Source organism: Trichechus manatus, unplaced genomic scaffold (assembly GCF_000243295.1).
Source record: "Trichechus manatus latirostris isolate Lorelei unplaced genomic scaffold, TriManLat1.0 scaffold00196, whole genome shotgun sequence".
NCBI lineage: Eukaryota > Metazoa > Chordata > Mammalia > Sirenia > Trichechidae > Trichechus > Trichechus manatus.
Window position 1 is genome coordinate 1,858,356 of NW_004444132.1, and position 25,037 is coordinate 1,883,392.

Sequence of the window (25,037 nt, forward strand, 5' to 3'; positions counted from 1 at the left end):
TTTCATGCCTTTTGGCATCAACAGAGGTCACTTAGTGGTATTCATCTGATGGATGGATGGCCTAGAGGTAAACAATGGCTTTACCCAGATAGCTGGCACACTGGTGGGGAAGGCTAAAAGGCTGGGCTTAGCTGGGACTGCCAACCAAAGAGCCTACATGTAGCCTTACGAACCTGGGTGCCCCAGGGTAGTCAAACTTCCTACCTAGAACCCCAAGGCTTCAAGAGCAAGAGTTCTGGAAAATAAGATGGAATCTTCACGGTCTTTAATGATCTAGCCCCAGAAGTCACATACCACCACTTTGGCCATGGCCTTTTAGTTAAGGCAATCACAAGCCCACTCATTTCAAGAGGAGGGAACATGGACCTCCACCTTTCAATGGAAGAGTGAGAAAAAAAATTTGTAGAAATGATTTTAAAATATTTAAATAGAATTTTAAAATAAATTTTGTCCAGTCTGCCCTCTGGACAAAATTTATTTACATTCCTCCTCATGCAATACATACTCACCCTTTCCCAAGACCCCCCTAACCCCTACCTAAAAAAAAAAGAAAAGCCTCACCACATTATGGCATCAAGCTCAGGCTCAAAGTTCAGGATCTCATTACCTAAATCAAGTCCAGGGATGGATGAGGCTCCATGAGTTCAGTTTCTTGGGTTCAGATCCTCTTGATCTAAAAACCTGTAAACTAAGAGATGTTATTGTCCCACACATACTCAATATACAGTGGTGGGACAGGCGTAGGCTAACTGGAACAGATACTTCCATTCAAGATGGGAGGAAAAAGGAGGCACACAGAAGTCACCAGTTCATTGAAATTCTAAAATTCTGCTGGGCATGTGTCACCAGTTCCTTGGTTAGAGCCCAATCCTGCTCCCTGGGAATGATTTTTTGATGTTTTTTGACTTTTTTTTTTTTGCTTGTTTATTCTTCCCTGTGGGATCTTGGTTTTACTCTTTGTCTTGGTCACCTAGTGCTGCTATAACAGAAATATCACAAGTGGATGGCTTCAACAAAGAGAAATTTATTCTCTCACCATCTAGTAGGTTACAAGACCAAATTCAGGGCATCAGCTCCAGGGGAAGGCTTTCTCTGTTGCCTCTGAGGAAGGTCCCTGGAATCAGTCCTCCCTTGCTCTGGGAGCATCTCAGCGCAGGAATCTCAGATCCAAAGGACACGCTCTGCTCCCTGTGCTGCTTTCTTGGTGGTATGAGGTCCCCAACTCTCTGCTTGCTTCCCTTTTCTTTTATCTGTTGTAAGATAAAAGGTGGTGCAGGCCACACCCCAGGGAAACCCCTTTACATTGTATCAGGGATGTAACCTTAGTGTTACAATCCCACTCCAATCTTCTTTAACATAAAATTACAATCACAAAATGGAGGACAGCCACACAATACTGGGAATCATGGCCTAGCCAAATTGATACACACACTTTGCGGGGAACATAATTCAATCCATGATATCTTCTATGTCATTCTTCCTTTTCCATAAGAAACAGCTCATTTTTGCAGCTGAACAGCCTTTTTAGTCTGCTTCATGCCTATAAAAGTTTGGGGGTCCAAAAGCATATTTTCAGTACAAACTAGTACAATTCCTTTAAAAACTGTGGATTTTTTGTGTATCAATTTATAATCTACTCCAATAGACAAAAGCCATATCTACATCTAGAAAAACTTTCTCTATCGTGAGTTCCCTTCAGAACTCCTTAAGATTCTTAAAAGCCTTACTGTTCAACAGAAAGGGTCTTTAGAGTACTCTTTAAGAACGTTACAAGGCCTTTGTCTGTTTCTGAACTCTTGAAAGGTTTTACAATCACACTCTTGGCTTCATCTCTACTTTGAGTACATACATTTCTAACACGGCTCTAAATTGTATCTTTGTCCTGGTGTTCTATCTTACTTTGAGAATCTTCTGTCGTGAGAAATTACGGATGAGAAATAGTTTTATTTTCAAATCTTGCTCCCGTATAACTCTAAATTCTGTTTGAAAATTGAATAATTCCTTCTTTACTCCATCTTTGTCTATCCAAACCTTGATATACCATTAAAAAAAAAAAAAAGTTGACACTTTTGCTTGTAAATCTACTCAGATACATGAGGTCATTAAATACATTTTCTATTTTCCATGTTGCCACATTTGCTAAACTATCTGACACCACATAACACGGGCCTTCCTTCCTCTAGTTTCCAATGATATTTTCCTTACTTTCTTTAAACCAGCATTAAAATCTTCCTCAATGCCTCTCAGGATGCTACTAACAGTTTCTCAAAGCCCTTTCGATTTTTGCTTAACATCTTGTCCCAAAGCCAATGTCACGTATTTTAGGTTTTTGTTGCAACAGAAACCAAAATTCTGCCCCACTTTTCTATTGATGTGTAACTACCCTAAACATAGTTTTTTTTTGAAAAACAATAATGATTTTATTCTATCTCACAATTATGAGAGTCAAGAATTTTGGGGCAGGGTTCAGCTAGATGACCTCTGTATTCCTTGAGGCATCAAGAGATCACTAGGTGGTATTCACCTGGTGAATGGGAGGCCTGGAGAGTCCAAGACAGCTTCACTCACTTATCTGGTACCTTGGCAGGCATGACTAGACGGCTGGACTTGGCTGGGACTGTTGACCAGAATGTGGCCTCTCCAGCATAGTGGTCTTCTCACATGGTGGCTCAGGGCTCTAAGAGCAAGTGTTTCAGTGAACAAGGCAGAAGCTGCATGGCCTTCTACGACCTAGTCTCAGAAGTCATAGTTTCATTTCCATGGTACTCTATAGGTCAAGGAAGTCACTGGTCTACCCAGATTCAAGAGGAGGGAACAGAGACCTAATGTCTCAATGGAAAATGTGTCCAAGAATGTGCAGCCATTTTTTAAAAACCAACATTGAAGACCTACACTGCAGAAAATGTTAAAGGAAGTTCTTCAGGCTGAAGTGAAATGGTACCAGATAGAACTATTAGATCTACACATAGGAATGAGGAACGCCAGAAGCAGTAAACATTGAGGTAAATAAAAAAGACATGTTTTTCTTATTTCTTAAGTTCTCATAGCAGTAAGAATGTATGACAACCATAGCACACCAGACAGAAGTGAGTGAAATGGATTTGACCTTATGCAATTGTAGAATTACTCATTTACCAACCTACATGGAAATTGTCAATACTGTCAATCAATGAAGCAAGGGAGACAGAAAAGGTACTACTTTAAAATAGTACAATAATGACAACATACTATGATATCAGAGGGGTGAGGAGAGTGATGTCCGGATATTTATTCCACCAGGTCTCTCCTTGAGGGGCGTCACTGGGCTGGCAGTACGTGTAAAATGGCCTCCCCAAACAGGCCCTTTGTATCAAGGTTCAGATACTGACATCCTCCTGTTGCGTCTTCAGGCACTGTTACTATGCCAGTGTACTCATTGCATTGTCCCTTGTGGTGGGCTCTGGACCTATCTTTAACATCTACCAGCGAAACTTATAGATTCAAAGCAAAATTTCAACTTTTGGAAAAGTGGGATTAAAAAATGGTTTACTAATATTGTTGGTTAGCATTATAATTTGAATGCTATGGAATATCTATTGAGACTAGTAGAACAGCATCTGTGTATGTTTAAGGAAAAACATCATTATCATTTTGAAATACTTGATATGAAAAATGTGAATGGATTATAAATCTATTCTCATCGCTACAAAGAATTTTAACCTTCTACTTGTCAGTAAATGAGTTGTTGGATTTATTAGAGAATAATTTAACAAATAAATCGTCTGAATTCTGGTTAATGACAATAAAAGATGTTCTGTCAATTGGAGAAAAAGCAATAAATTCTCTTCTGCTGTTTGTCATTATCTTCCTATGTGCACAAAGATTCCAGTCAATGGTAATTCTCAAGAATTGAAGAGATCATTATAAAGAGGTATGGTCTTAGGCTACGTTCTTTAGAGAAGCAAAACCAGTAAATGGTATAAATATACACAGAGATTTATATTAAGGAAATGGCTCACATGGTTGTAGAGGCTGGAACATGGATCAGACTGGAGGCTTCTCCTGATTCACATAGCCTCAGGGGCTGGAGAACCCAAAATCAGCAAGTCACAGAGCAGGGCTCTGGCTCACAGGCTGCGAAAGGCAATGAATCCCAAGATCAGCAGCCAAGACAGCAGGTAAGCTGCTAGTTCAAGTCCCAAGAACCAGAGGTCAGACAAACAGTAGCCAGCTGCAGGATCCAGTGTGAGCAAAAGCCCATGAGCCTTGCCAGAAAGTCCACTTATATTCTATGTAGGCCATACCCTGAAGGAAACTCCCTTCAGCTGACTGGCTACTCACAGCAGATCCCATCATGGAGATGATCACATTATATCAAATCTCATCACGGAAGTGATCACATCATCATACGACAGCCAAAGTACATCATAACTGCCAAACCACTGACAATCACGGCTCAGCTAAGCTGACACACAACCTTAATGATCACAGTCCACCCCTTGTCAGCTTGGCACCTGCACACATCTCCTTAAACCACACATAATCTCTGAACAAATACAATTATAAAATCATACTTGCATCTAATATGATACAATGAACAAACATACAACCAAAAATGCACTAGCCCTGTTTATATCTTACATTTTATAAGTGAAGAAAACAAAAATATTTGATGCACACATACAAGGCAGAAATACTCATAATAATTACTGTCCTTGTTTCTGCAACTTGTCACATGGTCATAACTGGTATTTAGAACTACCTTCTTCCACCACCCATTTCGTATTCCCTTTGCCTTCAGCAAGCACCTCAGCTGGTTGTGGTTCTTTGCCTGGCAGGGTGACCCAAACCTTCATTCCTGAAGGGTCCCAGCCATGTCAGAATTGGGTTGCTGCAGTTTTCCATTGACTTTAATCACAGGGCATGGTAGTACTAAGAGATGCCCTAAGGGATTTCCTGCATTCCAGACATGCTCTTTGTTACCTCCATTATGTAATATCAAACTGATTTCCTCTTGGTAATCAAGATCAATCACATCAGAGAGAGTGGTAACTCCATTCTTTGCCTGTTGATCCAGAGGCATAAGGAGCCCAAAGTGGCCAGGTGGCATCCTTAACTTCCTGTTCATTGGAATCAGTGATGTGTCTCCAGGTGAGAGCATTCCTCCCTTTAGAACTAAGACCTCTAGACCTACAAAGCATAAGGTTGCAGGGACAGGAAGCAAAAATGTTGCAAGTGGGTCACTAGGGGTAACAGTGAGTGGTGCCACTCCCATTTCCACCCCTTGATTCCTGGAACCATGAATCCTGGCTACAGGAGAAACAGCACCATATACTGGATGCTGGTTTAGAGCACATACAGCCTTCTGCACAACAATGCCCAAACTCTGCAAGGTACTGCCATGTAGTTGGCACCATAATTGTGTCTTTAGGAGGCCATTCCATCGTTCTATCAAGCCAGCTGCTTCAGGATGAGGGGAACACGGTAAGACCAGTGAATTCCATGAGCATGGGCCCACTACCACACTTCATTTGCTGTGAAGTGAGTCCCTTGATCCAAGGCAATGCTGTAAGTCCACAGATGGTAATTTTGGCAGAAGCATTGCATGAAGAAATCATGCTCATGATCACAAACTGCAGGTGGCACAGTTTGGAAAACTGTTGGGCAGTATCTACTAAAGCTAAACACATGCATGCCCTAAAACCCAGAAATATCACTCTTATGCCTATTCTCAACAAAAATACATACATATGTTCACCAAAAGATACGTACTAGAAATTCAGAGCAGAACTGCTCATATTAGCCAAAAACTGCATACTACTCAAATGCCTATCAACAATAAATCGGACAAATAAATTATATACTGCTTACAAAAGAGAATACTAAACAGCAATAAGAACAATCAACATGCAACAACAGAAATGAATCTCACAAACTTAATGTTCAGAGAAAGAAGCCAGACACAAAAGAGTATACATTGTATGACTGCATCTATACAAAGTACAAAAACAGGCAACATTAATGTATCATGTTGGAAATCAGTATAGTGGTTATCCTTGGGGTAGGGTTAGAGACTGGAAGGCAAGCTGTAATACTCTGCTTCTGGATCAGAGTGCTGATTACCTAGGCGTGTTGGTGTTAAAACATATCCACAAATTATTTCACAATCCTAATTAATGCCACTGAATTGTACATGTAAAAAATGTTGAGATGGCAGATGTTTTGTTATATATATACTGGTCACAATAAAAAAAGATAAAAGCAATAATGTTGCAAATTTTTTAAAAAGGTGAAGTCCAATTCCTTCTCCTTGAATATGGACTGGCCTTAGTGACTCGCCTCTAGCAAATAGAAAGCACTGAAAATGACACTTGTATGACTTCCAAGGATAGGTTTGAAAAGGTAATACAGCTTCCAACTGGCCCTCTTTCTTGGGACACTCATCCTTGGAACCCAGCTACCCTCCTGTGAGAAAGTCAAGGAGCCACATGGAAAGGCCTTGTGTAGGTATTCTGGCCACATACACAGCTAAAGTTCCAGCCAACAGGTAGCATTAACAGCCAAACATGTGAGTGAGGAAGGCTTCCGGTGATTCCAGCTCCCAGCCCTCAAGCTATCCCAGCCAAACCCTGCCCAAATGACAGATTCATGAACAAACGAAATGTTGCCATTTTAAGCCATTAAGTTTTTGGGTGCTTTGTTACACAGACACACTTAACTGAAACACACAACAGGTGTGTTCAGTTTGGAAAAGCTATCAAGTTGTATAATTATGATAGACATACTCTTCCATGTGTATATTATACTTCAATAAAAGGTTTAAAATAAAATCATATCATGAGAACAAGCTTAAGTTTCTCATCCAATTTTTAAATAGAGTTTAGAGTTTTTTTATAAGTTCAATATTTAATATCTTTGCTAATATTTTGCATTTTTCTTACAATTACATAATACGGTGAAAATGTAATGCGTTCTTTTACCAAACCTCATATAAACACTTCCTAATTTCCATAAGTTTACCTTCGTGCACTTGCAAAATCTGATCACTTACCATGTGTGCAATGACATAAAAAAATTGGGAAGCATTGCTATGGTAAACATTACCCAGCACCATGCCGTCTTCTTCTTTTAATAGGGCCTCAATGTCCTTTGGGTCATTATTTCCCCCTATACCATATCAATCAAGGGAGCTAAGCCTTGATTGTTCAGCTTTTTCTTCAATTCCATTATACTTCTCGTTCTTCCAATAAATGTTATTTAGTTTAAGTTAGCCATACTTGGCCTCTAGTCTACACAACCAAAGACTACTTACTGATATGTATCTCCAGTGCTAGAATACTGTGTGACTTATAGTTGTTTGTTGCTGTTAGGTGCCACTGAGTCAATTTTAATTCATACAGACCCCATGTGACAGAGTAGAACTGCCACATAGGGTTTCCTAGGCTGTAATCTTTATGGAAGCAGATCACCAGATCTTTCTTCCAGAGCCACTAGGTGAGTTCAAATAGCCAACCTTCCAGTTAGCAACTGAGCACTTAACTGTTACACCATCAGGGTTCCTCAACATACAGTTGATGATGAATATTTATTAAATAATATTTTTATAAAATGGAATTGGTGACTGATTTTTAAGAAAAGCACAAAGGCAATGCAGTGGAGAAAGAATAACCTTTTCAATACTTGTTGGAAAATTAAATATCCATATGAAAAAAAAATAGGTCTAATACCTGAACCATACACAAAATTAACTCAAAATGCATAATAGACCTAAATGTAAAACCTAAAACTTCTAGGAGAAAATCTTTGTGAACTTAGGTTGGGCCAAGATTTTTTAGATAACGACACTAAAAGCACATCCACAAAAAACTAAACTGGACTTTATTAAAATTTGAAACTTCTGCTCTTCAAAAGACACTGTTAAAAGAATGAAAAGAAAATCCACATACTGGGAGAAAATCTTTGCAAAGCATGTATCTGATTAAGGACTTGTATCCAGAATATACAAATAACTCTCAAAACTTAATAATAAGAAAACAAACAACTTGATTTTTTTTTAAATGAGCCAAGTATATGAACAAACACTTCATCAATCTGTAAGACATCTCACAACATGGATGAATCTGGAGGGCATTATGCTGAGTGAAACAAGTCAGTCACAAAAGGACAAATATTGTATGAGACCACTATTATAAGAACTCAAAAAAAGGTTTAAACACAGAAAAAGTATTCTTTGATCTCTCACAGTTCAGTAGGCTACAAGTCCAAATTTAGGGCATCAGCTCCAAGGGAATGCTTTGTCTTCTCTGTTGGCTCTGGAGGAAGGCCTGTGTCATCAATCTTCCCTTGGTCTAGGAGCTTCTCAGGCACAGGGACCCGGGTCCGAAGGACACACTCTGCTCCTGGTGCTGCTTTCTTGGTGGTATGAGGTCCCCTACTCTCTGCTTGCTTGCCTTTCCTTTTAACTCTTGTAAGATAAAAAGTGGTGCAGTCCACACCCTAGGGAAACTCCCTTTACATTGGATCAGGGATGTGACCTTAGTAAGGTTGTTATACAATCCCAACCTAATCCTCCGTAACATAAAATTGCAATCACAAAATGGAGGACAACCACATGATACTTTGAATCACGGCCCAGCCAAATTGATACACATATTTTTTGGGGGACATAATTCAATCCATGGCAGATGGTTATGAGAATGCAGAGGGAGGGAGAGGTTAAATTACTAATTAGATACTAAACAAGGATTAGCTTCAGTGAAGGGAAGGACAATATACAATATAGGGGAAGTCAGCACAACTGGATCAAAGCAAAAGCAAAGAAGTTTCCTGGATACATCCAAACACTTTGAGGGACAGAATAGCTGGGGCTGGGGCCTGGGGACCATAGTTTCAGGGGACATCTAGGTCAAGTGGCATAACATAATTTATTAAGAAAATGTTCGACATGCCACTTTGGTGAGTGGCGTCTGGGGTCTTAAAAGCTTGCAAGCGGCCATCTAAGATACATCAATTGGTCCCATCCCACTCGAAGCAAAGGAGAATGAAGAAGACCAAAGACACAAGTAAAATACTAGCCCAAAGCACTAAAGGAGCAAATGAACCAGAGACTCCACCAACCTGAGACCAGAAGAACTAGATGGTGCCCAGCTACCACCAGTGATCGCCCTGACAGAGAACACAAGAGAGAGTCCCAGAGAGAGCAGGAGAAAAATGTAGAACAGAACATAAATTCACATAGAAAGACCAGACTTAATAGTCTGACTGAGACTGGAGGAACCCCCGAAACTATGGCCTCCCAGGACACACTGTTAACCCAGAACTGAAGCCATTGCCCAAGCCCACTTTTCAGACAAAGATTAGACAGGACTATAAAACAAAAAAAATACATGTGAGGAATGTGCTTCTCAGTTCAATCAGATGTATGAAACTAAATGGGAAGCACCTGACCAAAAGCAGGATGAGAAGGCAGGAAGGGTCAGGAAGTGGTCAGATGGACACAGGGAACCTGGGATGGAAAGGGAGAGTGTGCTGTTACATTGCGGAGATTGCAACTAATGTCACAAAACAAAATGTGTATAAATTTTTTAATAAGAAATTAACCTGAGCTGTGAACTCTCACCTAAAGCACAATTTAAAAAAGGAAACAAAAAAAAAGAAGATATACAGATGGCAAATAAGCATATGAAAAGATGTTCCACATCACTAGCCAGTAGGAAAATGCAAATTAAAACCACAAGGAGATACCATTACACACCCGTTAGAATAACTAAAAGACTGACCATACCAAATGTCAGTGAAGATATGGGGGAACTAGAACTCTCATACACTTTTGGTGGGGATGTTAAATGGTACAACCACAATTGCTAAACTATTTAGCAATTTCTTAAAAAGTTAAACACACACTTACCGTGTGATCCAACCATTCTGCTCCTAGATATTTACTCAAGAGGAAAGGAAATATGTGTTCATACAAAGAGTTTGTACTAGCAGAACTTCAAAACACAGAGGCGTTCAGAATGGGCTCTCAATAAGAAGTTAACCAAAGCCACTCTTAGGCGGACAAGGAAGGGGGCAGAGGAGAAGCAGTTGTTCTCAGAAAACATGTGCCAAGGACATGCCAGGAACCATTAACAAAAATGTTCTAGAAAATTGCTTACCCATATTTTATCAGGAACCAATGTGAAGAAAGAACTGTTCTTTTAAAATGTCTGTGCTACTAGTCATGCCAAACATTTGAGTATAAAAACACCGCCTTTTTTCAGAATGGTGGAGCAGTTTGTACTTTCACTTTGTGCTGCCCGACTAGAGTTGCTCTATTCCTCAATAAAACCCATTTAACTCTTTACAGAGTGAAATTTTTATTGCGCTGTGACACCTCATACACAAATGTTCAAGCAGCTTTATTGGTACGGGTTAAACACTGAACACAACGGAAATGACCATCAACAGATGAATGGCTAAACAAATTGTGGTACATCCATACAATGGAATACACTCAGCAATAAAAAAGGAATACAGTACTGATACATAGAACATGTGTGAATCTCAAAATAATTAGACTGAAAGAAGCCAGAACAACAACAAAAAAAGTACAAACTGTCTGATTCTATTTATATAAAACTTCAGAAAATGTAAACAAACCTATACTGACAACATACAGCAGTGATTACTTGGGTGTTGGGGGCAGGGAGGAATGGAAGGTAAGACCTACAAAGGAGCACGAGGAAACTTTTGAAAGCAATGGATATGTTCACTTGATTTCAGAGGTGTATACATGTCAAGACTTATCAATTGTACACCTTAAATATGCTCAGTTTATTGTATGTTAATTATATCTCAATAAAGCTGTCTTAAAAAAAAACAGTGACTTAGCTGTCAAATTCTGAAAGGAGCGGAAAGGAACTCCATTGCCATGGAGTTGATTCCAACTCATAGTGACCCTAAAGAACAGAGGAGAACTGCCTCATAGGGTTTCCAAGGTGTGCCTGGTGGATTCGAACTGCCGACCTTTTGGTTAACAGATGAACTCTTAACCACTAAGCCACCAGGGTTTATAGAAATATTGGTTAAAGGTCTCAATGAAGTTTGTAAATGATCCAAGTATGCATGGAATCCATGCTTCTGCCTAGCGAAGCTTCAGCAGAGTTTAACGAGCCATCTCATTGCCATTCCCTAGAAATAGTGTCTACCATATCTTTTTCAGGGAAAATAATGGCCCACTCAATATAAATTTAATTCCATGTCTTGTAGAGAGGTTGTCACATATACAATCCACATTTATAAACTTTCTTGAAGGGTTGTTAACTTGCAGGATCGGTTTCAGAGCGGACTTTTTGCATATGAATCTCCACACAGACACTCACTAGTTTATTCTCTCAAAGCCTCAGTTTTCCTCATCTGTAAAATGCCACCATTAAAGGAGTAATAAGAAAAACCAGTAAATTATGATAAAGAGCTCACTTTGTCAGTTATTAATTCTTCTTTTTGAGGACAGTCATCTTTTCCCCGCTCTGCTCTAAGAGACGTACATTTATTCCAATCTCCAAAAGTAGGAACTATCTTGAGTACATCAATCTTCTCCTCCAGCCCAATTCCTCTATCACTAGAGTCCGTGAGAGAGATTCATAAGGAAAGTAACTGCCATAGCTCTGGCTGACCACATCAGTCAAAAAGGTGTCCAACTTCCCCCAGGCTCAGCCTGTGACTGAGCCCAACCCTGACCCGCTGGGCTAGCCTTGAGCTCTCCGAATTGGTTCTCCTGTATTCTGGAGCTTCGGCCCCAATTTCTAGGCACTCAATATTTGTGGAATGGCTGGATGGAGAAATCTCAATAGCATCCCCATTTTTAACTGTGGGTAGAGGTGGAGTGACAAGAGTTACCCGTGCTCCTAAGGGATAGAACCTTGTGGGGCTTAGATTCTTTATGGGAGGATAAAAGAACTAGGGCTTACTGAAAGGGAATAGTGGTTGAGGGCACAGACTCTGGCATTAAGTACACCAGCTCCAGTTTCCAGCTATGTCCTTGTTGTGTGGAACCTTATTATCTCCAAAACTCAATTTCTTCATCTCTATAATGGGACTAAAAACTACCTAATTTTTTAACGGCATTTTCCACTATAAATTACAGAATATTAGCCAATCACTACCTTGAACACTAAAGGGCATTTAACACGCTAATTCACTTTTTTCTAAATATATACTTAAGTCAGAAGCTTTAATGATTAATAATTTACTGTAGAAACAAAGCTTTCTCCTTCTGAGTAAATAATTTGAGACGATAACACCTAGAAACAAACTAAAAACAAGTAAATTCCTAAAATAGTACAAACCTCAAAAGCTAAGCGTGTTTGCCAACAAAGCTCCGCCTTCTTGCAAACTCGGCCCACTTCCGGCTGCCCCACCCACCTTCCTAACATTGAAGTCCTTCGGCCTAGCAAACATTGGAGCCCCGCTCCTCTAGGCGAGGTCCCGCCCCCGGCACCTGATCCTGATTCCATTGGACAAATCTGGATACTGTATACACACCCTACACGCGCTTGTCTGGCCGGGGCGTCTTCGCGCCTGCGCAGCGGCGCCGTCAGGCTCCTGGGGGCTGGGGGAGGGGGCCGGAGGGCAGGCCGAATCTTCCTCCGTAATAAGAAGCGACGCGTCCTGCGGTCCTGGCTCCGTGGGTCCGGTCGGACCGGGTCTGGGCGCTGGAGCTGCGGTGGCTCCCGCCCGCGGCGGGTGCGATGGAGGCCGTGCCGGAGCCCAGCACTGAGGCCGGGGGAGGCCGAGACAACCGATGGTACTAGTAGATGAGGCGGCGGCGACAGCAGCCCTGGCTCTCCATGAGCAAGCGGCGGCGGCGACGGGTGCGGCGGCACCGGCGGTTTTCGGTCCCCGGGGAGGTACGAGGAGTCGGCTTTCTGGTGGACGGAGACTGGCCAGTTGGGAACGCCTTCCGCGGCCGGTCCTCCGCTCCCACCCTCATTTGCCCGCAGTCCCAGGCGCTCGGTGGGCACTGCCCGGGCAGTGGCGCCCGGCCGTCTCACCGGCCCCTGGTTCGGGGACCCGCCTGCTGTGCGGAACCTGTCTTCTGTGCCAGGCCTTCCAGGGCGCGGCGGGCCGGGGGCTAAGAGCCGGGCGGGCGTCGCCGGAGCCCGGAGGAAGGCGCCCACCGCGCGCCCGGCCGTCCTGCACCGAAGCCCCGCGCTGGTTGCGAGGGGGAGCGCGTGGCTTTTTTTCAGAAGAATATTTCGGTGCGCTGATTAGAAAGGGGACCCTTTCCTTATCCCTTGGGGAGTCCGTCATTCACTGCCTTGGGCAGGTTGTCTGGTCCTCACGGCCAATGTGGAATAGACTGTCACCCTTGGAAATGACCGCAAAGGAAAGGGATCGTTTTGCCAGAGAAATAAGAATCGGGGAGATTGCCAGGTTTATTTAAACTGAAAGGCCTGTTGATGCCAGCCAACCAAATAACCTCTGCCTGGGCTTTTCAATACAGTGCCTAATGAAACAGCCTTCTGACGGGTGGAGAAAACTTGAAGACTTTTAAGGAAAGCTGTTTGCAGCCATCTCTCCGTCATCCTTTTCGTTGTAAATTAGTTTGGAACAAATCAGCATGTTAATGCTAAAAGTAGATTGTGTCCTCTCTTTCTTCCAACCCTCCGCCTTTCCCCCCCCCCCCGAGAAAAAGACCAAAAATTAGTTTCATGCTTTATGTGTGTGTGTCTGTGTGTATGTCATCGCAGTTTAATTATCTTAGAGTGTAAGTATTGCTTTACGGAGCTGTAGTTACTTGTCATTTGGTCATGTCTAAAAGGTAATTTGAAGAAAAATACTACAGAGATTTTAAGTTTTCTTTCCAGTGCAATAATTTAGGAATGTGAACTCAGGCCCTTAGTCTTATAAACTTTCTAGAAAGATCCTTAAAATTTAGCAGAAGTAATCACACCATGAAGAATGTTATTTTCATTCTTACATAAATGCTGCATGATTTTTTAAAATCTGGTCGGAAAACTGGTCCTATTGAGAAGAAACTGAGTTTATGTTTTCCTAGACTGCAGATTTGCCACGCCCTCTTGTTCCTAAAATTGGTTGACTAGAGCCAAGTGTATACGGACTATATATAAACATCTACACTTCAGACTAAATATAGGGTTGAATATTTTAGAGTCCACAGTATCCTGCTTCAAGCCTAAAACTCTGTGGGTGGGTATGTGGGTGTGTTTAATATATTACAGAGCTGAGTTTTTAGTCTGCTAGTTTTGCCAGATCATTTTGAATTTAATCATTTCTCACGCAAGTATTTCAAAACACAGAGGTCTGCGTTATTATTGAGTGTTGGATTCTCACTGTGCTTGGGAGAATGTGGTGTATGAAAAGATGGCCAAAATAAGACACTGACCGCAGTCACTCACTGTTCCTATTCCTCAGATGCTTTCCTTTTTTCATAAAAATACACGTTTCCACGAAAATAACATTGGAAAACTTATTTTTAGTTTCGACATTTCTTTATCCCAGGTAAAGCATTTCTTTCAGTACAATTTCAATAGGACCTCATTCCTGTAATGTTTTTAGATTTTGCTTTATGTAACATACCTAGGACACAAACATTTATTAAAACACTGTCAAGGCTTTAAAAACAAAATGCTTAGCTCTCCTCAAGGTGGGGGTAAGGATAAGTACCTGCCAGTGTACAGAGGGAGGTCTCTTTAGCTCATAACCAAAACATACAGGGGGAGGAATCGGAATATTTAACAAGTTCTAGATCAAATCTTCACATTATGGCCTCTGTGTTTAAAATTATGGGATCTCCGCACAGTTTAAATTGTAAGTACAAATCCGAAAGTCAATAGAAATGATTTTTTTGTGTTAGCTACACTACTGTTCAGTTTTCACGATTACTCCCCATATGTCATCTTTCAAAGTTAAATGCCAGAATTAGTCTATTACAACAGGATTTGTCATTGCGTAGTTTTTCTATACCACAAATAAAATGTGTACTGTAATTCTTGTAAAGACTATCAAATGGTCCTTACTCTGTACTCCAAATAAGGATTTTAATATAGCAGTTTCTTAAATAGGACCATACATATTAACAAGAAGATGAGGAATAGCTTATATTTTGTGGGGTGAAGTGGAGGTTTACATTAGGAGTACATCTAACCAAATTTAGTTCATATCTTTAAATTTATTTTAAGATTTTTTTTTATTATGTAATTTTTCTATATCACTGATAAAATCAGTAATACAATTACTATAATGGCCCATCAGATGGCCATTTTGTATCTTAAAAAAAGGTTGCAGTTTCTGAAATGGTCTGCACTATGCAGGTTGCCAAGAAAATGGTGCGTAGTTTGAATTATTTAAATATTAATTTTTTAGCATTGGGAGAACATCTAACCCAATTTAGTTTAAATCTTTAGATAACTTTATTTTCATTTAAAAATATTCATGCATTTAACATACAAAGTCACAAGTTAACATGTTTTATTTTAAACTTCTAAAATTCAGGATGAAGACACTGTTTGAAGAGATCAAAGCATCAATTAAAAATAACTATAACCAAGATCGGTCATTTTGGAGGCCTGTTCTTCCTTGGGGAGGTGTTTTTACTATCAAAGCTGGCCGCAAAGCAGTATCCTGTACACCACTCTATGTTGAAATAAGACTGAAAAATACCTGCACTATAGATGGATTCTTGATGTTATTATATGTCATCCTTAATGAAAATGAAAATTTCCCCAGAGAACTCTCTCTTCATTTAGGTAGAGAGTTTATAGACTGTTTTCTTTACTTAATGGACACCTACAGTTTTACAACTGTGAAGCTACTTTGGATTTGGGACAAGATGGAAAAACAGCAGTACAAAGCTGAAGTTCATAAAGCTTCATTAATAATTGATTTGTTTGGAAATGAGCATGATAATTTTACAAGAAATCTTGAAAATCTCATGTCTACCATTCAAGAGAGTTACTGTTCCAACTGGCGATGCCCAACTCGAGTGCAGGAAGATCAGCAGCGCATAATTATCATAAAGTAAGTTAAGTTGCTAGAAAGTCTGTTTTGTCACTTTCAGCAAAAGTAAGATAGTATACTTTTTTTAATGAACAGTATTTAAACACACACACACATATGGCCAAACTACTTTTTAAAGTACAGAACTTGTGTAGCTACTTATTCCTTATAAAGCAACCACACACAGATACAAGACTCCTCAGTAAGTCCCATGCAAGAAATGTTAGTCTGTCACAAAACCAACTGATAATTATTTCAGTAGCAAAATAATGAATTATTCAATATACAAAGTGTTTTACACTTGTTTTGAGTTTAATAATATGACTATGATAGGTATTAATTCCTTGTGCCATCACTTTAGCCTCTTGAAGAGCACTTATTATTGTTTTGTTGTGTTTGACTCTGAATAGGTCTCTGTTAGGTGGTGTTCCACCACTGGCATTCCACAGGAACAATAAACATTGAATGTCTTCCTTCATGTCATGGCCAGAGCACAATTATAGACAGAAACCTCAAACTTGGAATCTAACACTGGGAGAGGATGGAGATGTGACTAGGAAAGGTGTTGGGAGCCAGCTGACTATTTTTGCCTTTCAGAGAGAGGGCAGACCTCCAAGCTGGTAAATGACAGGGAGGGAGACCAAACTGGCAAGCCCTAGTGGAGTGTTGGGAAACATTTAAAGCCACCCGGAAACAAGCTTGAAAGGAGATAATTGCTTGTGGAAAAAAACAGGACAGAAAATCAGACCTAAGCACATTGTTGTCAGAAAGGGTATATGGCCCTGTGGTGCAGAATAACAGCCTAACAGGATGGTCCCATTTGGGAATGTAGATCATATAACCTAACTTATTAAATTCACATTTCTTTATTGCATGTTCAATTTAACATAAGATCATGCTGCTTATGGAAAGTTGAAAATACTTATTTTAGATTCTACCAATTAATGTCTCTCTTGTAAGACACACTTTGGCCATTTTCTTGTATTATTTTGGCTCTATTTGTTTATATTAGGAGGTTTTTTTTTTTTTTATTACAGATCTGTTTCGTTTTAATTTAGGCAATGCTAGCAGCTTTTAAATCTTAAATGTTTTCTGTGCATTTAGTGAATTTTAAGTTCCATCTGAAAAAGGAACAGTTTTAATTAAAACTTTTTTGTACTAAAGAGTAAAATTTATATGTATTCTTAATACTCTATTTCATTGCTACTACCAGCAAATGGGGACAAAACTATCATTTCTTAGCTTGCTCTCATGAATTTTGTCAGAAATTGAACCATTTTAGTCTGCTATTTTATATATTGTTTAGCCAGGATTTTTCATTGAACTCTTGCCCAAATGTTTTACCAATTTGTATATAAAAAATTCCTCAATAGCAGAGGTGAAAACTGGCAAACCCTGCCCATTATAAGTCTGACAGTATTTCTGATTTTTATTTGTTGGTGTATAGTAGTTGTGATGCTGTATTAAACGTTACATGACATGGAATAAGTTGTGTTGCTGATATGATGAGGTTGATTTAAAATCTCTATCAGGAAAAAGGTCTCTTAGTCTACATAATGAACTGAGAAGGGTTCCAGAAATTTTTCTTGTTTTTTAAGTCAACTAACAACCAACCCATTGCCATCGAGTCAATTCCAACTCATAGTGATAGGACAGAGTAAACTGCCCAGTTAGGGTTTCCTAGATTGTAATCTGTACAGAAGCAGACTGCCACGTATTTCTCCTGTGGAGCAGCCTGTGGGTTCGAACCACTGACCTTTGTTTAGCAGCCCAGTGCTGAACCACTGTGTCACCAGGGTTCCTTTTTTTTTTTTTAAGTAGTATCAATTAATTTATAAATGTTTTGAAACTATAATGAAATATTTACAGTTCTATATTAATACTAACATTTTATGCTTATCTTACCTGTTGCAGTCAAGTCGATTCCAACTCATAGCGACCCTATAGGACAAAGTAGAACTGCCCCATAGTGTTTGCAAGGTGTAGTTGGTGGATTCGAACTGCCAACCTTTTGGTTAGCAGCCGAGCTCTTAACCACTGCGCCACCAGGGCTCCTGCTTATCTTAGATACTTAAAATACTTGCATCATACTTTGTTAAGTCTTTGCCTATTTTAGATCTTGTTTTTAAAAGAGCCTCTGAAATAATTAGGGGGAAGGAAAAAAAACTGTTAACAGATCAGGTAACTGATGCCAAGAATAACTAAGTGACTTGCATTTAGTCAGGTAACTAAATCGGCTATACTCCTGACTCTGGATCCTACTTTCTTCCCACCAGACCAGATTGCATCTTTTGAATCCTCTCAAAAAATGTTTAAATTAAACTAACAATAACTGCATCTTTTGACATCAGTTTACAGAAAGATTGAATGTTTCTTGAACAGCCTTATGCATTAACATTTATTGAATTCAGCTGGTTTCTGTATATCCACAAGATGTACAAACATGAATAACAGAGGTCGTGCTTTGTATACTCAAAGTTTTTCTAATAATGGACTGACCTATAAAATTGTATATCCTAATAATGTATTAACCTCTAAAATGTTGAAGCAGTTCTTAACATGCGTTTTACAACTGTTAATAGTCCTCCCCAAGAAATTCCACATGGAAACTTGATACGACTAGCTGTGGATGAGTTATTCTGTTCCAAGATTGAACTGTGTGAAGAGCATGGGTGAGTATATGATAGGCATTAAAGATAAAAGTATTTCTGTGTTGTTTATAAAGAGGCCTGGGCTGATAAGCTCTTTAATATTGATCCTTTATGAAATAGCAACTCATAAGTTTTCAGGAAGTTTACTTTGCCATTGTCCAGTTTAATATGCCCATTTTATGCTCTGTTGTCATTATCAAATATCACTATATAGAGTAAGATACTATAGCTAATTGATGAATACAAAGCCAAATGCCTTTTCTTTTTTTCCCCACTGCTGAGTAGGTACAATAAAACCTTGGTTAACCGGAACCCAGCTAATCGGGACTCTCAATTAACTGGATTTTTTTTCTGCACTTCACATTTAGGAGAAAGAGGTAAATGACAACCAAAAAAATCTAACATAGTAAAACAAACAAAAGAAGTCCAGAGGGACAGAACATATTCAACCCAATCTCTTAACAGTTTCTATAGCTACAATATTGTACAATGAGTATTTAGAAGGATGACCTTGCAGCTAATTAATTACAAAAGAAGGAGAAATTAAACTGTGTTCAGTTAATTGTACTTATTTAAGTCCAGAAAGTGATCTAAAATCTTTTAGGAGCATTTTTAGTAACCAGTAGTGAAATACAAATGGTTTTCTGGTTAACTCAGTTTAGTCGGTAATGTTTGTTAACCAGAATACTGTGACCTGAGCATTCCGGTTAATCGAGATTTTACTGTATAATTGTCTTTGTTGTATTCTGATCCACGTGCTCAATACCTGATAATACTAAGAAAAGATAATTTGCTTCATGCTGGTAGAAGATCCTGCTGGCAAAAAGAAGCAATAGGGAATTTTGACCAGTGTAAAGAGGACTCTAAGAATCATATAATTCCCTCTCTGCCACTATTCCTCATTGAAATCAGCTCAGAGAGAGAAAAATGTATTTACAAATAAAAGCTTTCATATCAGTACATGCTATTGTAAGCTTAGATAGAAATAGCTTTTCATAGAGTTTTAAAGGTATCATTTCTAGTACAGAAAATCTCATAGCTTGTAAACTTCTGGGAATAGGTAGAAACCAAACAAAAAAGAAACCCATGGCCATCAAGTCGATTCCGACTCATAGTGACCCTACGTGACAGGGTAGAACTGCCCCATAGGGTTTCTAAGGTTGTAAATCTTTACAGAAGCAGGCTGTCACATCTTTCTCTCACAGAGCAGCTGGTGGATTTGAACTGCCACCCTTTCAGTTAGCAGCCAAGCACTTTTACCACTTTGCCACCGGGGCTCCTTGGAAGAGGTAGATCATGTAATAAATAGCAAAACCATTGCCAATACCTATAATAGGTAATTATGCTTACCTGTTTACTTTATGAATTTACCTACTTACCTTTATGACTTTAATTTCTGGGAGTTAAAGTGATAAAGACAATCCAGAAGTGTTGAAATGCAGCTTCGTCCCAACTATAGTAATGTTCATGCCTATTTTCTGTTGTAGGTGTGGTGGCTTAAGAGAATTTTCCCAGCGAATTTTCTGCCATGGGGCTCCCCCTTTTGTTGTCTTAAATATGCAGCATTGGAAATGTGAAGATCTGGCATATGTACCCTATTACTTGGATTTATCTGATCACAAGTAGGTGTTTTTTATTTTTGTTAAACTAATAGAAAATAAATTTCTTTCACTTTTTTTTTGCTATTCTACCATGATTTTGACTAACCCTTAAGATACTGTTGACAACTCATAGCTGTCTCTAAATTTATGTATTCTCAGTAGGATCAGAATCCATGTTAGGGACTCAGGAAGTGGCGGTGTGCATAGTGGTTAAATGCTTGGGCTATGGAGTAGACAGAATTGGGTTCAAATACCAACCCATTTTATACGCTGTGCAACCTTGGGCCAATAACTTCACCAATTTGCCTCCTCAGTTTTCTTACCTATGCAAGAGTGACAACAGTGCCATTATTGTGAGGATTGAATGAGATTGCACCTGTAAAGTGGTTAGCATAGTACCTGGCTCATGAAAGTAAACAGTAAATGCTGGCTATTATTTTTATTACAGATCAAACTAGTATATAGGAGGTCATCATTTAAGCATACAATGTTACTTATCATCATAGATATAAAATAAATGCATACAAATTAGGACATATCGGGTTCTTTTAACTTTTTGCCTTTTAAAGTATTTCTGTGCATGTTTTCTCTTTAATAGAACTGTTATTTGCTATCAAATTGATTCCAATTCATGGCAGCACCATATGTTACAGAGTAGAACTGCTCTGTAGGGTTTTCTTGGCTGTAATCTTAATGGAAGCATATCACTAGGCCTTTTCTTCCTCAGCACTGCTGGGTAGGTTCAAACTGCCAACCCTTAGGTTAATGGTAGAGCGTGAACTATTTGCAGTACCTGGGGACCCTAATAGAACTATACAGGTTATGAACTGACCTGTTAAAAATGTTTTTAAAAATTCTTAAATTATATCAATTAAAGAGATTCTTAAAACGTTTTACTCCAAATTACCAATTACAGTATATGATTTATACAGGTGGATGTGTTTTTAAGGGAACAGAATGCAAATAATCTTGATTTTTTTAATTCCTTAGTTAAGAATTAAAGGAATGTTTATCGTAAGACCACAGTATTATAATTTTCTGCTACACGTTGTCATTTACTTTGCAGGTATTTGTTGGAAGGTGCCACATTATTTAACAAGGAGGAACATCATTATTCTGCAGCTTTCCAGATTGATGGACATTGGATGCACTATGATGGCCTCAGAAATGTGAATTTAATTTTGTTAAATAAACCCCCAGAGTTTCTCCTCTTGTCATCATTGGTTTATATTCGAGCAACAGAGAAATAAATATAGACTGATGCTAAATTAAGTTGTTTCCCTACTGCCCATGCTCCCCAGGTTAAGGGCTTCTTTTGTGTATACTTGGTATCCAAGAAAATAGTTCAACTATACTAGTTTCAGAGGAGTATTATCCAGTGTTTAGCCCCAGGTAAATGTTTTCTATAGAAGATCTATGCAGAATGTTTGTATTTTTTATATTTCCTGGGTTATTTTTATAGAAGCATATTTTATGTTGAAATAAAATATATCTTTTAGCCTTTGTAGTTTTTATTTATATGTACTTCAGCAGTTTGGGGATTTTTGGCAAATTTTTATAATTCTGTCCTTGAATCCAAGAAAATACTTTGTCCTTTGAATTCTAAATTTTCTTTTTTGGATATCCAAATAAAAGCTGGGTAGAAGTCAATATTTCAGTTTATATAAATTTAATAGTTCAAAATATATCTGATTGTATTTCTTTACCCTACCTCGCTATAATCCAGAGTGCACTATTGGATCTGGTATGGATTTGAATGTACAGCTTATAGATGGATTAGTTTATTTTACCCATTGAATTGCCTAATTTGCCTACAGTGATTTTTAAAAATACATAGGTAAGAGTGTTTATTCTGGGCTTAAATTATTTATTTATAATGGAAAATTACTTTAACCACTTGCTCTAAAGTATTTAAACCTACCAGTAGATTTTAAGTGTTATCTAAGCTTCCAGGCTTAATTAAAGTTACTGTTACAAATGAATTCTGTAACTATCCTGAACATTTATCTCATAATTGAATCTAATGGAAATTGTCTTAAAAATGTATTTTGCTGATAAGTCAACTATAAAAAATATTAAGCAACTGGATATTTACTAATGTTGGACTAATAATAGAAATGTACTTTATGTATTTAAGAGGAAAATGAATGCCTGGGGATATTTCTTTTCCTGGTAAATCTTATATTGGCAGAGAAAAAAATACTTAAATTTTTGGGGTGACATCTGCTGTCTCCCTTGTAAGTACTAAATTGATAGCACGAAGCTTTGATTTGCAATATAAATCACTAGAATTTTATAGTTACCAGAATATTATGTTTCTTTATAAAGACCCTAAGATCTCTCTTCCTTTCAAAGGAAAAAATAAAGATTCCCAAGGGAGAATACTTTTTGAAATTTATCAGCCTCTATTTTACTGTTTACATTTTCAAAAATAGTCTTCTTCAGGTTTTGCGTTATTAAGCGCAATATATTTGGAGACTTTTATGTGACAACACAGTTCACTGCCGTATACCAAATTGCTGAGGTTTAATTCAGTAGATTAAATCTTACATTGGTTTGGTGCCACATTAAGATAACTTACCAAATAATGGGAATGATAAATGTGGGTATTTGTATCACTTTGAGAAAATACTATGAAAATTACTTTTTTACGTAAAATAAAAAATATTGATTTATTTTACAAAGGAATTTGCCACAGAGTTTATTTAAATAGTGTCTCAAGTATATTTGAACAGGATTTGATTCATAGTAAACTTTTCCATGGACAACTTATTGGGTGAATCAAAGTATACAAAAACACAAATATTAAAAGTATACATGAATGGTGTCATTACCAAAGTTATTCCTCATGCAGATTTATTCTTTTAGCAATTGCACTTTATTTGAAATAATACTAGTTTATTAGAAAACAATGATTTACCTACCTCACAGGGTTGTTGTGAGGATTAATGATGTTTGTTAAAATCTTGATCACCTTAACACGTGCTAATAAAAAAACATTTTTTATATCTCTTTCATGTACAGGCAAGTCTCCCAGATTCTCTCTTACTGATGAACTTACAGATTTTTTAAAATTATTTAGGCAGTAGCTCATGTTAATAATGGATTCCAAAACTCATATAGATGGAAGTAATTCTTACAGTACCTTCTGCTTTTGCTTCCGGATTGCAGAGAACAGATTTTGAAAGTGCTTTCCAAAGGATGAACATAATGAAATACTTGTAGCAGATGCTTACTAGCAATGTATTACATTGGACTAAACACATTTTAGAAGCAGTCATATATAATTAACCTCCTGGTTTCTCAACCCATGGCCATAAGGCAAGTCATTATTTGAAATTTTGCAAGAAAATAGGATTGAAAGCATTTTGTCTCAATTTATTTGTACTTCAGTCTCATTTTGGTTAGGTTTACCTTCAGGTCCCCTGAAAGTGTTTATAGTCCCCAGAAGTACTTATCTCTGGTAAATTAATCTAAAATTAGAAATTTTAACAAAAGTATTCCAAACCTAATTTGCTTACCAATTAGAGGAGATAATAATTAGAGGAATATACTAGAAATTTTTTTCTTTGTACCTTCAAACTAATACCTGTTGGCATTTATAGTTTGCTCTTTGCAATACGATTTACTCAGGATTTCTCAACCTTGGTACTGTTGATATTTTAGACTGGATAATTCTTTATTACGAGCGGGGGTGAGGAGGAGTCCTATGCATTATTTATCAGCATCCCAAGTCTTGACAACCAAAATATGTCTCCTGTGTCTCTGATGAGGGCAAAATTGCCCTAATTGAGAACCACTGGATTAGCTTGAGGAATACTGTTAATCAATAGTAGTAAATAATACACCAAACTTCATTTTAATCATAAATTACTTCCCATATAGATTTCCTAAATTGCCTATCTTACTACTATAATCTGAGAAGTTTGTGAATAAAAGTTGATACTTAAGTTAAACATTAAGACCATTTATGATATGTAAAATTATAAGTATTCCTTTTGATATCCCTAGTGCCAGGAAGGTAATAGGTACTCAAACTTGTTGTAATGTAAATTTTACAACAATAATGGATGATAATGGATCCACAATCAATGCTCATGATTGCAGCAGTGAAGAAATCAAATGACATATTGCATTGGGCAAATCTGCTGCAAAAGACCTCTTTTTAAGTGTTAAAAAGTGAAGATGTCACTTTGAGGACTTAAGGTGAGCCTGACCCAAGCCACGGTATTTTCAGTCACCTCATATGCATGTGAAAGCTGGACAATGAATAAGGAAGACCAAAGAAGAACTGATGCATTAGAATTATGGTGTTGGTGAAGAATACTGAATGTTATTCATGGACTGCCAGAAGAACAAACAAATCTCTCTCAGAAGAAGCACAGCCAGAATGCTCCTTAGAAGCGAGGATGGCAAGACTTCATCTCACGTACTTTGGACATGTTATTAGGAGGGACCATTACCTGGAGAAGGACATCATGCTTGGTAAAGTAGAGGGTCAGCAAAAAAGAGGAAGACCCTCAACGAGATGGATTGATACAGTGGCTGCAACAATGGGCTCAAACATAGCAACAATTGTGAGGATGGAGTAGGATTGGGCAGTGTTTCGTTCTGTTGTATACAGGGTTGCTATGAGTCGGAACCGACTCGATGGTACCTAACAACAAGGTTAAAAAAAAAATTTATCAGTAGGTTCAAGTGATGACAGCCTGCCTCCTCTATTATGAATTTCCCTCCATAAACTTCAGCTGTGGCACAGTGGTTAAGAAGTCGGCTGCTAACCAAAAGATCGGCAGTTCAAATC

The 25,037-nt window shown here is 38.4% G+C and overlaps 1 protein-coding gene across 3 annotated transcripts; it reads left to right on the plus strand.

The window, feature by feature from the left end:
* Nucleotides 1-12,565: 12,565 nt before the first annotated feature.
* CUNH14orf28 (chromosome unknown C14orf28 homolog) lies at nt 12,566-24,300 on the plus strand. 3 transcript variants are annotated; one of them, XM_004387875.2, is made up of 5 exons: nt 12,566-12,869; nt 15,478-16,002; nt 18,564-18,653; nt 20,120-20,254; nt 21,300-21,728. In XM_004387875.2, exons 2-5 carry the CDS (start codon nt 15,479-15,481, stop codon nt 21,481-21,483), a joined length of 933 nt encoding a protein of 310 aa, XP_004387932.1. In that variant the 5' UTR covers nt 12,566-12,869; nt 15,478; the 3' UTR covers nt 21,484-21,728. The 3 variants fall into 3 exon arrangements, with proteins under 3 accessions (XP_004387932.1, XP_023597747.1, XP_023597748.1); XM_023741979.1 differs by lacking the exon at nt 12,566-12,869 and having other exon boundaries at nt 13,705-16,002; nt 21,300-24,300; XM_023741980.1 differs by lacking the exons at nt 12,566-12,869; nt 21,300-21,728 and adding an exon at nt 18,918-19,009 and having other exon boundaries at nt 13,705-16,002; nt 20,120-20,252.
* Nucleotides 24,301-25,037: the final 737 nt, after the last annotated feature.

Excerpts from the sequence above, each read along its gene's own strand:
- CUNH14orf28 (XM_023741979.1), top strand. The coding sequence starts at position 15,449 with ATGTTTTATTTTAAACTTCTAAAATTCAGGATGAAGACACTGTTTGAA. Across the intron at positions 16,003-18,563 it reads CAGCGCATAATTATCATAAA|TCCTCCCCAAGAAATTCCAC; the intron begins GTAAGTTAAGTT and ends AACTGTTAATAG. Across the intron at positions 20,255-21,299 it reads TTGGATTTATCTGATCACAA|GTATTTGTTGGAAGGTGCCA; the intron begins GTAGGTGTTTTT and ends TTTACTTTGCAG.